The 16842-nt window shown below is 40.1% G+C and overlaps 1 protein-coding gene across 1 annotated transcript in view; it reads left to right on the forward strand.

The window, feature by feature from the left end:
• EXOC4 (exocyst complex component 4) overlaps positions 1-16842 on the forward strand; it is an 815775-nt gene that overhangs the window by 689473 nt on the left and 109460 nt on the right. The window contains exon 14 of the mRNA XM_082632942.1: positions 11089-11267. Within this exon, the coding sequence (XP_082489068.1) occupies positions 11089-11267 (179 nt within the window). The remainder of the gene's footprint in view (positions 1-11088; positions 11268-16842) is intronic.

A 16842-nucleotide genomic window follows, 5' to 3' on the forward strand; every position in this document is an offset into this window, starting at 1 on the left:
GGCTCAGTAACAGGCAGATAACCCAATTAAAAAATGATCAAAGGGAATTCCCTGGTGGTCCAATGGTTAAGAATCCGCCTTCCAATGCAAGGGACGTGGGTTTGATCCCTGGACGGGGAACTAAGATCCCACGTGCCACGGGGCAACTAAGACTGCACCACAACTACTGAGCTCACGGGCTCTAGAGCCCGTGAGCCACAACAAAGAGCCTGCGTGCTGCAACTAAGACCCGGCGCAGCCAAAAAAAAAGAAAGATCAGAGGGTCAGAATTGCCACTGCTCTAAAGAAGGTATACAAATCGCCAGTAAGCACACGAATAGATGCTCGGTATCACTAGCCATCAAGGAAATGAAGATCAAAACCACGAGACACTACTTCACATCCACTAAGATGACTATAATTTTAAAAGATGGGTAATCACAAGTGTTGGCAAGGATGTGAAGAAATCGGAACCCTCGTGTACTACTGGTGGAAATGTAAAATGATGCACCCACTTTAGAAAACAGTCTGACATATTCCCAAAGGGTTAGAGTTACCATATATGACTCAGCAATTCCATTCCTCGGTATATATACCCAAGAGAAATGAAAACATAACATCCACACAAAAATTTAGATGTGATTGTTCATAGCAGCATTATTTATAATAGCCAACAAATGGAAACAACCCAACTATCCACCAAGTGATGAACAGATAAACAAAATGGGATAGATCCATGATATATCCAATGCGATACTATTTGGTAATAGAAGAAGTACTACTGTATGCATGAACATGGATGAACCTTGAAACCATGTTAAGTAAAAGAAGCCAGTCACAAAAGATGACGTATTGTGTGATTCCATTTATATTAATAGGAATTATATATGAATGTCCAGAATAGGGAAATCTATAGAGACAGAAAGTAGATTAGTGGTGACCTAGGGCTGGGGTTGAGGATAAATGGGAAGTCTAACAGGTGCAGGGTTTCTTTTTGGAGGAGATAAAAATGTTCTAAGTTAATTGTGTGATTGTGTGACTCTGTAACTATACTAAAAACCAAACATTGAACTGCACATACTAAGTGGGTAAATTTTATGGTATATGAATTCTATCTCAGTAAAGCTATTATTTTAAAAAATGCCCATGACCGAGCCCCACCCATGCCAATTAAAATTGAATTTTGGCAGGTCGAGTTTGGCATCAGGTATTTTGTTTAAACTTCTCTAGTTAAGTTTTTAATGTCTAGCCAGGGTTATAGCTACTGGTTTAGACTAACTACCGAGATCCTTCTCAGTGCCAGCACACTGTAAATCCAAAAGTCTAGTGTTTTATGCCTGTCCCAGTGAACAAGGTGATTTAAAAGCACAAGGGGACAAGCTGGTGGCCACCCCCCAACACACCTTAATAATAGTCATGATTAATTTCTTTGGCTGACATCTCTGAGTAGAAACCCCAGTTCCCCTGCAACATTACATACATATATATATATATATATATATATATATATATATATATACACACACATATACATACATATATATGTATGTATATATATATATATAGCAAGTATATTAAGAGTATTGCAAGTTTCTAAATCGTGGACAGACAGTAGGCAAAGAAAGCAAATGAAAATCTTTGATTGTGATTATTGAAGGAGGTGACAGATTTCTGAAGAGGAGAAATTACTTATTAAATATGAAAAATAGCTACTCACATGATTGTGTGTGATGAAAACTATTGAAGGGTAGACTTAGTGATGAGGTTTAGCAGTTTCTAGGAAGAAAAAAGTAATATTATAATCAAGGTAACTGGACTATTTTATTTCTTCCTATTTATGAGGGTTTAGCCAAGATCATTTTAGAAAAAGTTTTTAAAAACCTGATTAAAGAACCCATCAGAATGGTACCACCTCCATTATTTTTGACACAGACAAATTAGGTTTTGGAAGTGTTGAAGATTGAGCAGTTGTAAAAAGCAGGAGTGATAGATGGAAGTGTCATTGTCACATGTAGTAAGAATCACTCGGTATTATTAGGAATCTAGGTAGGTGACCTGACCTTTTTATAACCTTCATCAGTTTAAGCTCTGACAGATAATGGCTAAGTGGTCTTTACAGGTTACCTTAACATGTCTCAGTTTCTCTGTCTATACAACAGAACTAATTAATCCCATGCCAAAGAATTTAATCAAGTTCCAGCTGCAGTGGATATGGTCAGACATCTTATTAGGTCTAGTATAAGTCAAGGTCTGATCCAGAAAACAGAAACCACTTCAAGTATTCCCATAAATTCCTTCAAGGGGGAATTAAATGTAGGGAATTTGTTATTACAGGTCAATGAGGATCTGAGTGTCAAACAGAGGACATTAGGAGAACCTGTAGATTAGCGACAGCAAGGAGCCCTTGCCTCCCTTTAGCTCTTTCCAAAGGGAAGAGCCATTTACTGGAGCACAAAGGTACCCAAAGGAATTTGGGTCATGGTAGGAGCTAGAGCCAAAAAGGAGGTGTGTCTGCTGTTGGAGACATGACCCAAGGCAGAGTGGGAGGGAGAGGAATAGCAATGCCCTGACTTCTTCTCCTTTCCCTTTAGCCTTCAGTTTCCCATCAGGGCCTCCCATTGTCAGTACCCAGCTGAGAACCTGGAAAACAGCTGGCAGGAGTCAACCCCTGCCTCCCCCTGATACAGATCACAACAAAGGTGAGGAATGGATCTTAGGGCGAACAAGCCTGGACTTTCAGGGTTCACCCCTTTTTTACTCTGTATCCATTAAAACTTGGTACTTCTGCCCAATTCAAGGTAACTACTCATCATTTAAAGGAATTCTCCCTCTCTCCCCAACAAGGGTGAGTCAGCCTCATCCATCATTGAATTCATCTCAAGTCTAGGATCTCTGCAGTCCCATGTCAAGGCAGGTGTGATTCCTCATATATGGTGACCTCTGAACTAGAATGAAAAGTTAATACTACCAGCTCCTCATGTAAAATAGTAGAAGAAATAGCACCTCACACCCATTAGGATGACTATTATTATTATTATTATTATTTTTGAGGTATGCGGGGCTCTCACTGTTGTGGCCTCTCCCATTGCGGAGCACAGGCTCCGGACGCGCAGGCCCAGCGGCCATGGCTCACGGGCCCAGCCACTCCGTGGCGTGTGGGATCTTCCCGGACCGGGGCACGAACCCGTGTCCCCTGCATCAGCAGGCGGACTCTCAACCACTGTGCCACCAGAGAAGCCCCCAGGATGACTATTATTTTAAAAAATAAAATTAAAAATAAAACGGAAAATAGTAGATTTTGATGAGGATGTGGAGGAATTGGAACCCTTATGCATTGTTGGTGGAAATATAAAATGATGCAGCCGCTCTGGAAAACAGTTTGGTGGTTCCTCAAAATGTTAAACATAGAATTATCATATAAGCCAGCAATTCCATTTCTCTGTATATACCCAAAAGAATTGAAAGCAGAGATTCAAACTGATACTTGTGCACCAATGTTCATAGAAGCATTATTCACAGTAGCCAAAAGGTGGAAACAATTCAGATGTCCATCCACAGATGAAAGGATAAACAATATGTGGTATGTACACACAATGAAATACACAGCCTTAAAAAGGAATGAAATTCTGATACATACTATAACACAGGTGAACTTTGAAAATATTATAAGTGAAATAAGCCAGACACCAAGGCACATATATGATTCCACTTATTTGAGGTACCTGGAATAGGCAAATTCATAGAGGCAAACTATAGAATAGTGGTTCCCAGGGACTGGAAGGAGGAGGGGATGGGAAGTTACTCTTTAATGAGTACAGAGTTTCTATTTGGAAGATGGAAAAGTTCTGGAAATAGTGATGTTGGTTGTACAACATTGTGAATGTACTTAATGCCGTTAAACTGTACACTTAGAAATGATTCAAATGGTAAGTTTTATGTATATTTTGCCACAAAAATTAGGAGTTTGGGATTAACAGATACACACTACCATATATAAAATAAACAATAAGGACAGGGAACTATATTCAATATCTTGTAATAACTTATGGAAAATAATCTGAAAAAGGATATATATATATATATATATATATATATATATATACAACTGAATCACTTTGCTGTACACCTGAAACTAACACATATTGGTAATCAACTATACTTCAATTTAAAAAAAAATAAGGAAGTGGAAAACAAAAAGAAACCCTTGATTAGTATATGCATAAAAATGCAGGGCACGGGGCTTCCCTGGTGGCGCAGTGGTTGAGAGTCCGCCTGCCGATGCAGGGGACACGGGTTTGTGCCCCGGTCCGGGAAGATCCCACATGCCACGGAGCGGCTGGGCCCGTGAGCCATGGCCGCTGAGCCTGCCTGTCCGGAGCCTGTGCTCCGCAATGGGAGAGGCCACAACAGTGAGAGGCCCGTGTACTGCAAAAAAAAAAAAAAATGCAAGGCTGCTGCAGCCTCCATTTCTATAACTGGTCACATTTCTCTAATTGGTGACATTTATTACTTCCTTCTTCTACCATCCATCCCATGTTGCCCTTGCCCTCTGCCAGCACTCAGTAGCTCAGAGTGTTTTACCTATTTGTGTTGAACTGAGCCTTTGTTCCTGAAAAAGGCTGAGTTCTTGGCAGTTCTTCCTTTAGTCGGCTGCTATGGGTGTTTTTCCATGACTGTTACTATGGACCTGGAAATACTAAAAGGGGTTCCAGTGAATCCGACGTAGTCCTCTCTGCCTTTACTTCATAGAAGGAACTCACTTTGCCCTTGGCAATTGAGGTCAGTCCTTCCAGCCATCAAATTGACCCCTTTCTCTGCCTGTTGGTTCAGTAGTGTGAGAAGCCCAAAATAGCTGGTTCACAATCTCTCTTACCCATATAATTTAGTCATTGTTGTATTTTCTGGTGGAAGCATTCCTTCCTGAGTGCCTCTAGACCAAAGTTGTAGGAACAGGAGCAGAACCTCCATGAGTAGTTTTAGTAATGAGAAGAGGGGCCATTCCTACTTCTAATCCTTGGATTCCCAGACCTATACTTTCTTGTTACTGGAAAAATAAACAAATAAATAACAGCACTATATATTGGTCTCCTGAGTCAAAGTACCCCAGCACTCCAGCCTTGTACATGTTGTCTCCCAACTGGACCATAGCTGAATCCTGCATCAGCCATTTCTCCCAGTAAGTTTCTTGGCCAGCAACATTGTTGAATAGCATACCATGATTGCGAATAAGAGCTTGAATAAATCTCCTGGTAGTGGTTCTCCTGGAGACATTTCAGGCAAGGAAAGCAATTCCGTACTCAGAGTGGGCACAGCACTGCCCCCTCCAGGACACAAGGCATCTGGTCATCTGCTTCTCCACCTGAGCCAGCCCGTGTCTTTCCCCTGCTCTGTTCTGGATCATAGGGGACTGCCCTTTGTACAGTGTTTCCTGGCTCTTGGGGCAGTTATCTTACAGCGGGACAGCAATGGGAAGTAGTAGTAGAAGATTTGGGGAGAGGGACAGTGTCTGAGCATGTATGTTATGGTCAAATGTAACCCAGATCTGCAAATCAGTCACTTTGAAACTGTTTGTGATGTTTCTTTCATAAGTGCATTTAGTCTGCTGAAAGTGCACTTTTTTTTTTCCTTCCTAAGATTTCAGGGAATAACAGAATTATTTAAAGACTAAATGGAGGCAGTTTTCACATCTTTGGCAAACTTCTCTTAAATGAATTGTCAGATCGACCTCTTTAAAGATTATAATTGTGTGGCAAAATTAAGTTAAACAGGTTTTACACTCTTGGCAAAGTTCTCTTAAATGATTTCTTGTCAGATTCAAGCTCTTTAAAGATTATAATTGTGTGGTAAAATTAAACTCAACAGGTTTCACACACTCCTTCAGTGTTTTAGGCTTCTACGTGAGCATGTTGGCCTACTGATAATAAAGGTGACTTCTCACATAGGTTCAGTGCCTGAAACATACAAGTTTTGGTCTCTGATGTCTGTTCCTGGGTATATAGATAATCTTTAGGCCATGACTGAATGCCTTTTATTTCACCTTCTCCAGATAATGATTATTCTGCTGCCCATTTCACATAAACATATTGAATATCTTCATTAAATAATGTGCTTTCGTAATAAGCAGCAGATGAAGGGCTAAGTGAAAATTCAGATCTAGAAAGAAGAAACAGTACTAACCCAGATGCTGGGGGGTAGTCATTCTAGCCATGAGACCTCCACAGTGCACACTGACTGCCATCTGTTCTTTTGGTTTTTTTGAGAACATTTTTTAAAAATTGAAGTATAGTTGATTTACAGTGTTTCAGGTGTACAGCACAGTGATTCGACTATACAAATACATATATATCTATTCTTTTTCAGATTCTTTTCCATTATAGGTTATTACAAGGTACTGAATATAGTTCCATGTGCTATAGAGTAGGTCCTTGTTTATCTATTTTATGTATAGTAGTATGTGTCTGTTAGTCCCAAATTCCTAGTTTATCCCTACCCCCCTTCCCCCTTTGGTAACCATAAGTTTGTCTTCTATGTCTGTGAGTCTATTTCTGTTTTGTAAATAAGTTCATTTGTATCATTTTTTTAGATTCCACATATAAATAATATCATATATTTGTCTTTCTCTGTCTGCCTTACTTCACTTAGTATGATAATCTCTAGGTCCATCCATGTTGCTGCTAATGGCATTATTTCATTCTTTTTTATGTCTAGGTAGTATTCCATTGTGTGTATACACGCGCACACACACACACACACACACACACACCATACCTTCATCCATTCATCTGTCAGTGGACATTTAGGTTGCTTCCATGTCTTGGCTATTGTAAATAGTGCTGCTGTGAGCACTGGGGTACATGTACCTTTTCAAATTATAGTTTTGTCTGGATGTATGCCCAGGAGTGAGATTGCTGGATCATATGGTAACTCTATTTTTAGTTTTTTAAGGAACCTCCAAACTGTTCTCCATAGTGGCTGCACCAATTTACATTCCCACCAACAGTGCAGGAGGGTTCCCTTCTAACTGCATCTTGAGCAAGCCTGAAGCCACGGTCTAAACCAGCTTTTAGACCAACCAACCATTGCCTCCAGTTTGGCTCAAGTAACTGTAATACCCGTGTCCTCCAATTTTCCAGGTTAAAATGCTTGATGCGTCCATCTGGAAGGTTTTCTCATTTGTGGTAGGGCTTTCAGGTTTTTGGTAAACATGTTCATTGGAGAAAGTATAGAAAATACAGAGAAACACAAAGCATGATCCAGTCACACAGTTAACATTTTGGTATATAGATATCCAATCTTTTTTCAGTTCATATAGATATATAATTATGTTCTTTTTAAATATAGAGTGCCTACAGTTTTTTTTACTCAACTTCATATTATGGCTAAAAATAAACTATATCAAACATTTTTTCTATGGTATCAAATATTTTCTACTATGTAATTTCTAATGACTGCATAGTTCTCCACAGTGTGGATATGCCATAATTTATTTAATAAATTAGAGGGTTTAGGAAAAAATCTGTAGTTGAGCAGCTAGAGCCATCCCCTTAAGGTTATTGTAACACATAAAACCCGTCCACCAAACTCTTTGACATACACAAATCCTCGAAGGAATGGTTTTTCGTGTGAAATGGTTATTGCTGTCAATCATTTATTCTCCACGTCATGGTTCTGGTGCTCTCTCCAGGTTTTTAGGGGGTGATTATGGATTCCTGTCAAATGAGATGTCTACTATGTATTCAACACGAGGCAGTTTGTATTTTTCTCCATCTATTGCCTTCCCGTCGGAGGAAGTTAAGCAAATCTCTGTGAGCCAAAGGGGAATGGGATAGACGTCTAGTGCTGGCAGCACACGGCAGACATGCCCGGGTCCCAGAGATCCCACATAAGTAGATTAGACTGCTACATAAATACATTTGTCTTGATTGTCACATTCCACCCAGGGTTACACCTACATGCATAAAAATGGCTCCAAGCCTGTTTTTCAAAGGCAGTTTGCCTCCCTTGTTGCTTTTTAACCACCCAGCTCACAGGCATTTTTTGTGTTATAGCTATCAAAGATGATTAAGGGGCTGGGAGAGTTGATATATAAGGACAGATTAAGAAAACTAAATATTTACAACTTGACTGAGTGATAGCCAAGGGGAAGATACTATAACTGTCTGCTGGGCTCAAATCATGGAAGAGATATTGTTTTGCTTTCCCCAGTAACTCAATTTTAGGGATATCTAAATTCAGAGAAAGTTTTCTGAAGATGACATCACTTATGCTAATTAGATAATTGTGTCAGTTGAAATTACATTTCACTGCTTACTAGCAGAAACTTGGAATGGCAGTGGCTTAAACAAATAAGGTTTCATTTTCTCTCCTATAACATGAAGCCCAGAAATGTCTCGTCTGGGGCCGTGTGGCAGTTCCATGATGTCATCGGTGCCCCCATGCCCTCCTGTCTTTGGCGCCATTATTCCCAGCATGATATTCATACTCAAGGTCACCTGGTATTTGTAGAAGAGCTACCACAGCTTCACTTACCTTGGCTGAATTCCAGAAAGGGGAAGGCAAAAGGGGTCCCTGCCAACTAAGACTGCTTGGAAGAACTTTCTCGGAAGCCCACTTCCTGATTCCAGTTTATATCTTATTGACCCACTGCATCAACAAGAGGGGCTGGGAAATTGAGCAGGGTTTTTGGTTTGGTTGATTTTGTTTTTACATTGGGTACCTTGCTTACCACAGCAATATGAAGGTCCTTTGACTGAGAAGGCATGGGAACATGGCTGCCGGGTAGGCAACTGGTGGTTTCTGTCACAATGACTTACCTCTTAAAGATTCTGAGAAGTCTGGACTCTGAGACACAGTGACATTTGCTATGATGTTCCATTTGTAAAACTAGCCCTTGCGATCTAATTTATTTACTTCTCATCACTCATCTATTTCAGTTTATTTGTCACAGCCTACCCTGGGTTGATGCTAAATAAACCAGCCGTCTCAGCAGACCTAAGGATAATAATAACTACAACTTACTAGCTTTTACCCAGTTCCATGCACTGTGTTATGCACTTCACATCACCTGAATGGTTTGCTTCAAAATACTCCAAGAGGGATGGGGAGTAGGTATGGATAAATGAAATAATACTCACCATGAGTTGCTAATAACTGAAGCTGAGCAATGGCTATATGGAAGTTTGTTATTATTTATATACTCTTCTCTCTCCTTTTGTCATAACGGAAATTTTCCCAGTAAAGATCTTTAAATCACCTCATCTACATCTTACATGATTTCATATGAGGTCGGTACTATGACCCCCAGCTAACAGCGCTCAGGGCAGTTAAGCAGCCTCACACAGTGAGTGCGTGGCAGATTTAGGATTCCAACCCAGGTCTGCCTGACTTAGGAGCCTGTGCTCTAACCCTTATTATTCAAAGAAAGCATGTTTCCCGGATAAGGAGACTAAACCTCGTCAGAAGTGTAGATTTTCAGGCTCCACCCAAGCCCTATCACAGGACCCCCGAATAAGGTTTGTTTGCACACCCGGGGTTCCCATGCTCTGTCCAATGCACTGTTATTGCCTTCGTAGCCACAACTTAACCAACTCAATCGTGAGTTTCCCATAAAAAATGTTACCCTCTGTTGAAGCAAGAAGCCTTATCATGAGTCACTACTTGGTAGCATTTAATAATAATTGAATAGGCATTTAATTCAGAGCAGTTAACCTCTTTCAGCCTTGAGCGCTGTAGTGCTGAGCACTAAATGCCTATGTGTCAGTTAAGCATCATTCTGACTATGTGTCAGCTGCTAATAATCACTGCTTGCTTGAAACTTGGTTTGGTTTGTTCTATTGAAATAACGCCCTTGCTTCTATTAACGTAAGGTGTGGTGAGTTTTAAAAGTTTTGGGACTTACAGAAAACTCTTCAGCTACCTGTTCTACCTTCCGGCAGCATCATCTCTGCTTACCCACCTCTGTATAACTTTGCTGAAAAGACATGATTTTTCTCCCTAACATCTTCAGTCATCTTGTATCATTTCAGCCCTGTTTTTGAAAGAAAGAGAACTATGGGTTAGTTCTTGTGTGTCATGTAGGCAGAACATCAGCCTCCATGTCTCCATCTGTGCCTTGGCTGTGCCATATGGTCTTTAGGCTCCCTTCCAAAGTCATTCTTCTCTAACCCCACATAACGTGATTTTTCAAGCCCCCCAAAACATAAAACATTATGAAGACACTGGACTGTATGTGAAATCTACTTGATTATGTTTTTTCAGCAGTAAAAGGATCCCTCATTGATTCATACTCGTTTCTCTGTCCGAATAATGAATGCCTTAACGCTGTGTAGCTTCCTTGCCTCAGATCCTTGTTAGAACAAGTAAATGAATGAATGAATGAATGAGGCCTGTCATCCATCTCAACTATAATCTGCTTTCTCAAAGAGGCTGTGCCCTCTGCTTTTGAACAGCTGAAAAGATTTTCAAGCTGCCAGGTGAATGTGTTTGTTTTATACATTATAATCACCTTCAGACCATGTATATACTTAACACCCTAAGCTGTTCTTCAACTTCCATAGCAGAAGAGGTAAGGGAAAAACCTACAAAAGAGCAGGCACCAAAGCCGTCCCCAGGAACCATCACTGTATAGGTCAGGCCCATGCTGGTTGAAGGTACAAGCATCAGAGTCACTTCATTCTTCTTCCATGAACTCTTTCTCCTACAAGAGTAATTTTAAGCCAGTTTATGTATAAGATAATGTTCTCACAAAATTAAACCTAGGAAAAATAGCATGCTGGGGCTTCCCTGGTGGCGCAGTGGTTGGGAGTCCGCCTGCCGATGCAGGGGACGTGGGTTCGTGCCCCGGTCTGGGGGGATCCCACGTGCCGCGGAGCAGCTGGGCCCGTGAGCCATGGCCTCTGAGCCTGCGCGTCCGGAGCCTGTGCTCCGCAGCAGGAGAGGCCGCAACAGTGAGAGGCCCGCGTACCGCAAAAAAAAAAAAAAAAAAAAAAAAATAGCACGCTGTAATATAGTGATGATACCAACCATTTTGCTAGACATGCCTTAGAATGTCTTGTCCACCCCTATCTTTTCCATGCTATAAGTAAAGTGTGTTTCTGATTTGTCTTGCAGAGCAGCCTTTGGCAAGGAGTCAGAAGTTCTTATTGGGAACCTGGGTGATAAATTAATCCCTCCACAGGACATCCTCCGTGATGTCAGCGACCTCAAAGCCTTGGCCAACATGCATGAGAGCTTGGAATGGTTAGCAGGTCGAACAAAGTCGGCTTTCTCCAACCTTTCTACATCCCAGAGTAAGTACCAGCAGGGTGGTTCCTGTGGGGACAGCTGAGGAACTAGACTGAATACTTTCATTTGAAATGCGAGTGTGTCTACACATCGCCATAAGGAGACATGTCCGAGTTGTTGGAAGATCTGTGCAAGAATTCTGCTTGTGCTGAGCCTCTGGTACTTTGTCATTCTGTGAAAGGAAGTCATCTCAGCTTCCCCATGTGGGGCGTGGGAAGCCAAAAAGGTCCATGTTAACGTAGCTTGACATTAAACCTTAGAAACACTGGATTGTGTAAGATTGAACCACCGTGTCTTAGAACAGAAAGCAATACATTTTGTCCTTCTTACAACTTCTCAAGGGTAGAAACTGTGTCTCAGAGCTCAAAGCTGAGCACGCGGTTGATGTTTTCATTTTAACTGATAGAAAATGAGTGAAAAAGTATCTAAAAAGAGAATAATAGAAGTGATCAAGTTGCTAGAAAACAGAGACAATGAGAAACACATTTATTCTGGAAAAGAGATGGCTGAAACATAACCTCATTATACATTTCAAGGAGATTAAGGAATAGGGTCTGAAGTAAAAATGGGAAACCTTTTTCTATCAAGGACCAATGACCAATTATTTCAAAAATAATTTGAAAACTTTGGGACACAAACTTTATTCAATAAGTATAGCACAAATGTTTTTTAAAAGCATTAGTTCAGAAGTGTTAAACAGTTAAAGGTAAAGAAAAAATGATATGAAGAAGGAATAAAGGAGATGGGAGATTTGAATGCATGAATGGAGGGACAGAAAACAGGATAGAAAAAAGCAAAGTAACAGCAAGAACATGAAAGAAACGGAATCAGCTCTGAAGTTAGTATTAGAGTGAACTGTTAGAAGATTATTAGAAGGAAAAAGCTTGTATTATTTGGACTGTGAACTTCAAAGAAAGTTATTTTTTATCATTGTCTCTTGAAAAGTTATTATTGCTTGATTAACCATGATTTCCAGCCCAGAGAGGGAGAAGATGTGGATGAAATAAACCAGAGTAAATTATGCCCTGAAACACAGGCCCCATGGGCAGAGTCTAGGAGACCTTTGAATGTTCACTTACTTATGATCTCATGCTGATTGTGTAGCTGTTCTGGGGGTCAACAGTGGGTGAGGAAAGCAGATGGAAGGAGGGGGCTTCTGAGATTATGTATTCTGCTTTAGAAATCTTCTTAAAATATTACTTTTTATTTATACTCTTATTTTTGCACTTTTTAGTATTTAAAATCGTACTTTTAGCTGATGATAAAATTGTACATGTTTATTCTTAGAAATGTATTCACCTACTAAGGATAGTTTGGACTCAGTATCAGGTCTGAGCAGACTGTGCCTAAGTAGGTATCCTTGAGAGGTTTTCAACTTTATAACGACCTCATATCAGGGAACCTGTCACAAATAGTAGTCAGAATTAGCCATTTTATCTCCCAGACTGACCCGACTCCACCAAAAAAAAGTCAACAAGAGCTGACTCCCTTTTGCTAGTTGCAAAATAAACAGCTCTGAAAGGGACCAGATGCCTCTTTTCCTAGTTTCCTTTGACTCTTGCAAATGTAGGGCTGCTTGGGTTGGTTTGTTAGTGATGATGGGAAGGAGTCCTCTCGTTCGGTGGCCATCAAAGTCCAGTATTTCATAATGCAGTCTCTGATTTTGGCAGCATAGCCTCCCACATTTCTGTTCTGTCCATCCTAAAAGAGCTCCACAAGGCAAAGTAGGACACAGCCTCCACAGCAAGCCACTGAGTGATTCACAGTCTAATCTGGCTTCAGCTGTTCTCAGAAAGAGAAAGATGCTCTCTGAATTATGGTCAACTTTGTAATTGCACCATTTACCTGTTACGTTCACATCACTGAGAGTCCCTAGTACAGCTGATGTCTAATTCGTGTCTTCCAGCACCTCTGTTATTCTGACAAGGACCTCTCGTACCATGCCCATTAATACCTCTCATGTGCTCAGCTCCGTTTTATAGGCTGTACCCTCTCAGTTCCTTTCAGGGTGATTATTCCAGCCAGTGAGTGATTTAAGTGACTGTTAGCATTTTGACGATCAGTGCAAAACCCAAGTGAACTGTAATCACTACTCACGTTGTCTTTGTAAAAACAGAGCATCCAGCAAACCTGGTTTATTCTGCTAACAACATGCCTTGCTCACCCACACGCGTCTAGTCTTTGAATTCCCAGGAGAGATGCCCACTGATGTTTATAATTTGAACAAAGCAGGGAATGGGTTACTTTGACTGCTCCATGTCAGTGTGACTTTAGAAAGGGAATAAAGGACAGCTCTTTATTATTATTTTGAAAAGTGAACCAAATGATTACCTCAACAAAAGTGTTGCCAAGTCTGGAGACTCGATAGCATGAAGAAAATGCCAGACTTTTGTCTAGCACTCATAGAGACTCAGGATGGGGACAAGTCAGGAAAAGAGGCGTAGAAGTTTCTTTTTTTGTCCACATCCTTTAACTATGTCGTATGGTAGCTGCCATGCTTTATTATAATTAAGAAGCTACTAATAGAATGGAATGGAGGAAGTTTGCAGAAAATTATTTTCATAGTAGAAAATCTCTTTAGATATTAATAGCAGTATTCTCCTCCACCTGAAATAGTTCATGTCATAGTGAAGAGAGTATTGCATTTTAGTGGCAGAGCATGGCTGGCCACTTGCCCAGGAGATAAGAGTTGACCATTTTTTCAAAGACAGTTTTTCCATCTCTTTTAGTATTTGCCTAAGCATCACCCTGTGTTCTTTACATTTAAAAGAGTCTCCTCACCTCATGTAGATCCTGACTACACCAGAGGCACTGCTCTTACTTTCACAGTCCATGGTTCCTGCTCCATTTCTCCTGGTATTCCCCTGCCCAGCCTTCCTTAAACCTGTTCTACTTAGGATTCTTTCTGTTGAAAGTCACAGCCCAATTAAAAGAAAAAGAATGCATCGATTTATAAAACTGGTAAATCAAAAGACTTCAGGTCTGGCTGGATCCAGAGGTTCACAAGATAACACCATGTAACAGACATGTTTACACACCTGCTCTCTCTCCCCCACTTTCTCTATTTCTGGTGTATTCCCTTTATTGCTTTCCATCTCAGGTAAGACCTTTTCGTATGGCAACATCCTTGGCTACCAGCAGCCCCAAGATTATTTGATCCCAGACAAAAAGAGCATTTTTACCAACAGCTCCTGAAACAGTCCTAGAGAAGACTTGACTTGACCTCCTCTCATGGGTCTCTCAGGTTCTCTCTGTATATGCCTAGTTTTCTGACTCTTTGCCCACAACTCACGACTCAGTCTCCCACTCCCACTTCTAGAATCTCTTTATGTTCAGGGTCTGTTTTAACAAATATGCTTTCAGTGCAGGGAAGTTGAACAGGATCATATGTAGCACTGGGCATTCAGGATCTAGGTTTATACATATCTTCTCTCATTGATCACAATTTCAACCTTGTAGTAAAGGCACAGAATAGTCTCTGTAATATCTGCTGTTTGTAACAATCCTAAGTAAGAAGTCTGAGATTAACTGTTATGGTTAAGAAAATTCTCAGCAAATTGTGACCTAGATAAAAATTAAGAGTGTATTCAATTGGAACACTAATGATTTTCTTTATATTTTATCCTTTTGTTTTAAGGATGTGTTGCCTTTAAGAATAGAGTACAGAGAACTTGAAGGGGGCTCCAGAGCTTGTTTTGACTGCATTTGCTTCCTCAAGGGGGCGCCTCCTCTCTTTCTCGGATTCTGTAAAAAAAAAAAAAAAAAAAACTCTCCAGGATTAGAGAATCTAAAACTCCCTTGATTATATATTCTGCTCTTTAAGTAACCTTACCATCGAGGAGGTCATCTGTTTTTTATTCAAGTCCCTTTGCTTCAGTCTAAACCTCTTTCTTCTGTCCTATTCTTCAGAAATTAAATGTTGAGTATTTTTTCTGTGAAATACTTTAATGTTTCTGAAAACATTTCCCTGGTCTCTACCTGCCCATCTCTGGATATTAAAAACTTTTGGCCTGAGGGTCCCACCCAGTCTCTGAGTCCAGGGCAACCAAATCTAGCAGAAGTAGGAGCCCAGATCAGGCCCAAGTTCGCTTATACTGTTTCGAATGGTGGTTTGACTGTTAGCCTTTGTGAATGTGGCCCATGTTGCAAGTTCCTTCAACACCAGTTGTATCCCCTTCTGGCTCCCTCAGCTCCTGTGACCGCAGTTCTTGCTGTGCCCACGTGCATTGATAATAAAAAGTCATACTGTAATCTTTTTTTTTTTTTTTTTTGCAAAACCACAGGGTCAAATAAATCTCATAATTTTGGTTCCTGGAATAGGTTCATGAATTGCAGTATTAGTTATGCGGTTATTTATATACTTCTTTTTTTTTTTATTGTGGTAAGATATACATAACATCAAACGTACCATTTTAACTGTTTTTAAGTGTGCAGTACAGTAGAGTCGTGTGAACTCTGTATTTATTACTATGCAACAGATCTCTGGAACTTTTTCATCTCACATAACTGAATCCCTGTACCCACTGAACAGTAAATACCCTATTTCCCCCTCTCCCCCAATCCCTGGTAATCACTTTCCACTTTCCATTTCTATGAGTTTGACTACTTTTAGATGCCCCCTTATAAGTGGAATCATGCAGTATTTGTCTTTTTGTGACTGGCTTATTTCATGTAGCCTAGTGTCCTCAAAGTGTTATAGCATATGACTGGATTCCCTTCTTTTTTAAGGCTGAATAATATTCTGTTGTATGGATATACGACATTTTCTTTATCCAGGCATCTGTCAGTGGACATTCAGATTTCACCCACTTCTTGGCTATTGTGAATAATGCTGCAGTGACACATAAGTGTGCAAATTATACTTCTTTCTTAAAGCAGAACTATTACTAGGGATCTTAGAAATCATTTGGTCTAACTCAGATATTTTGCACATGGAGGAATCAAGGCTTCAGAATGGTCACTCTGCATGTCTCTGCCTGAACTGGTATGGAAACAAGCCCTCAAACTGCCACTTTAATTTTCTCTCTACTACATCATTGTCTTGACCATTACCAAGGTTAAGTACTGGCAGTGATAACGGTTCCATTCATACCCTATTCCTATTAAACCATCCAGGAAGGTCATCATATTTTTTTTTTAATGAAAGCACTTTAATTCCTACAGTCAACTTGTGATCATTTCTGATCATCGTCTTGTGTGTAACCAGACTTTCTATGCTTTAAATATATGGAACTATTGCACATATCCCTTTTTGAATTTCATCTTAGTTGTAACAAAATATCTTACTAATTTTTCTCCCTCTTTTTTTGTTCTACAAATATTATCGAAGTTAGAAACTCTACCTGTCTTGTGATCATGTTAACAGAATGTCTTCTAGCTACTGCACTCTCCTATGGCAGCAGCCACTAACCTTGTGTGGCTATTTACATTTAAATTAATTAAAACTAACTGAAATATAAAATTCATTTGCTTAGTCACACTAGCCACATTTCAGATGTTCAGTGGCCACTGTATTAGCAAGGTTGTAGAACATTTCCATCATCACAGAAAGTTCTGTTGGATTGTGCTATAGATCAACAC

This window comes from Mesoplodon mirus, assembly GCF_964341445.2.
Source record: "Mesoplodon mirus genome assembly, chromosome: 9".
Classification (NCBI taxonomy): domain Eukaryota; kingdom Metazoa; phylum Chordata; class Mammalia; order Artiodactyla; family Ziphiidae; genus Mesoplodon; species Mesoplodon mirus.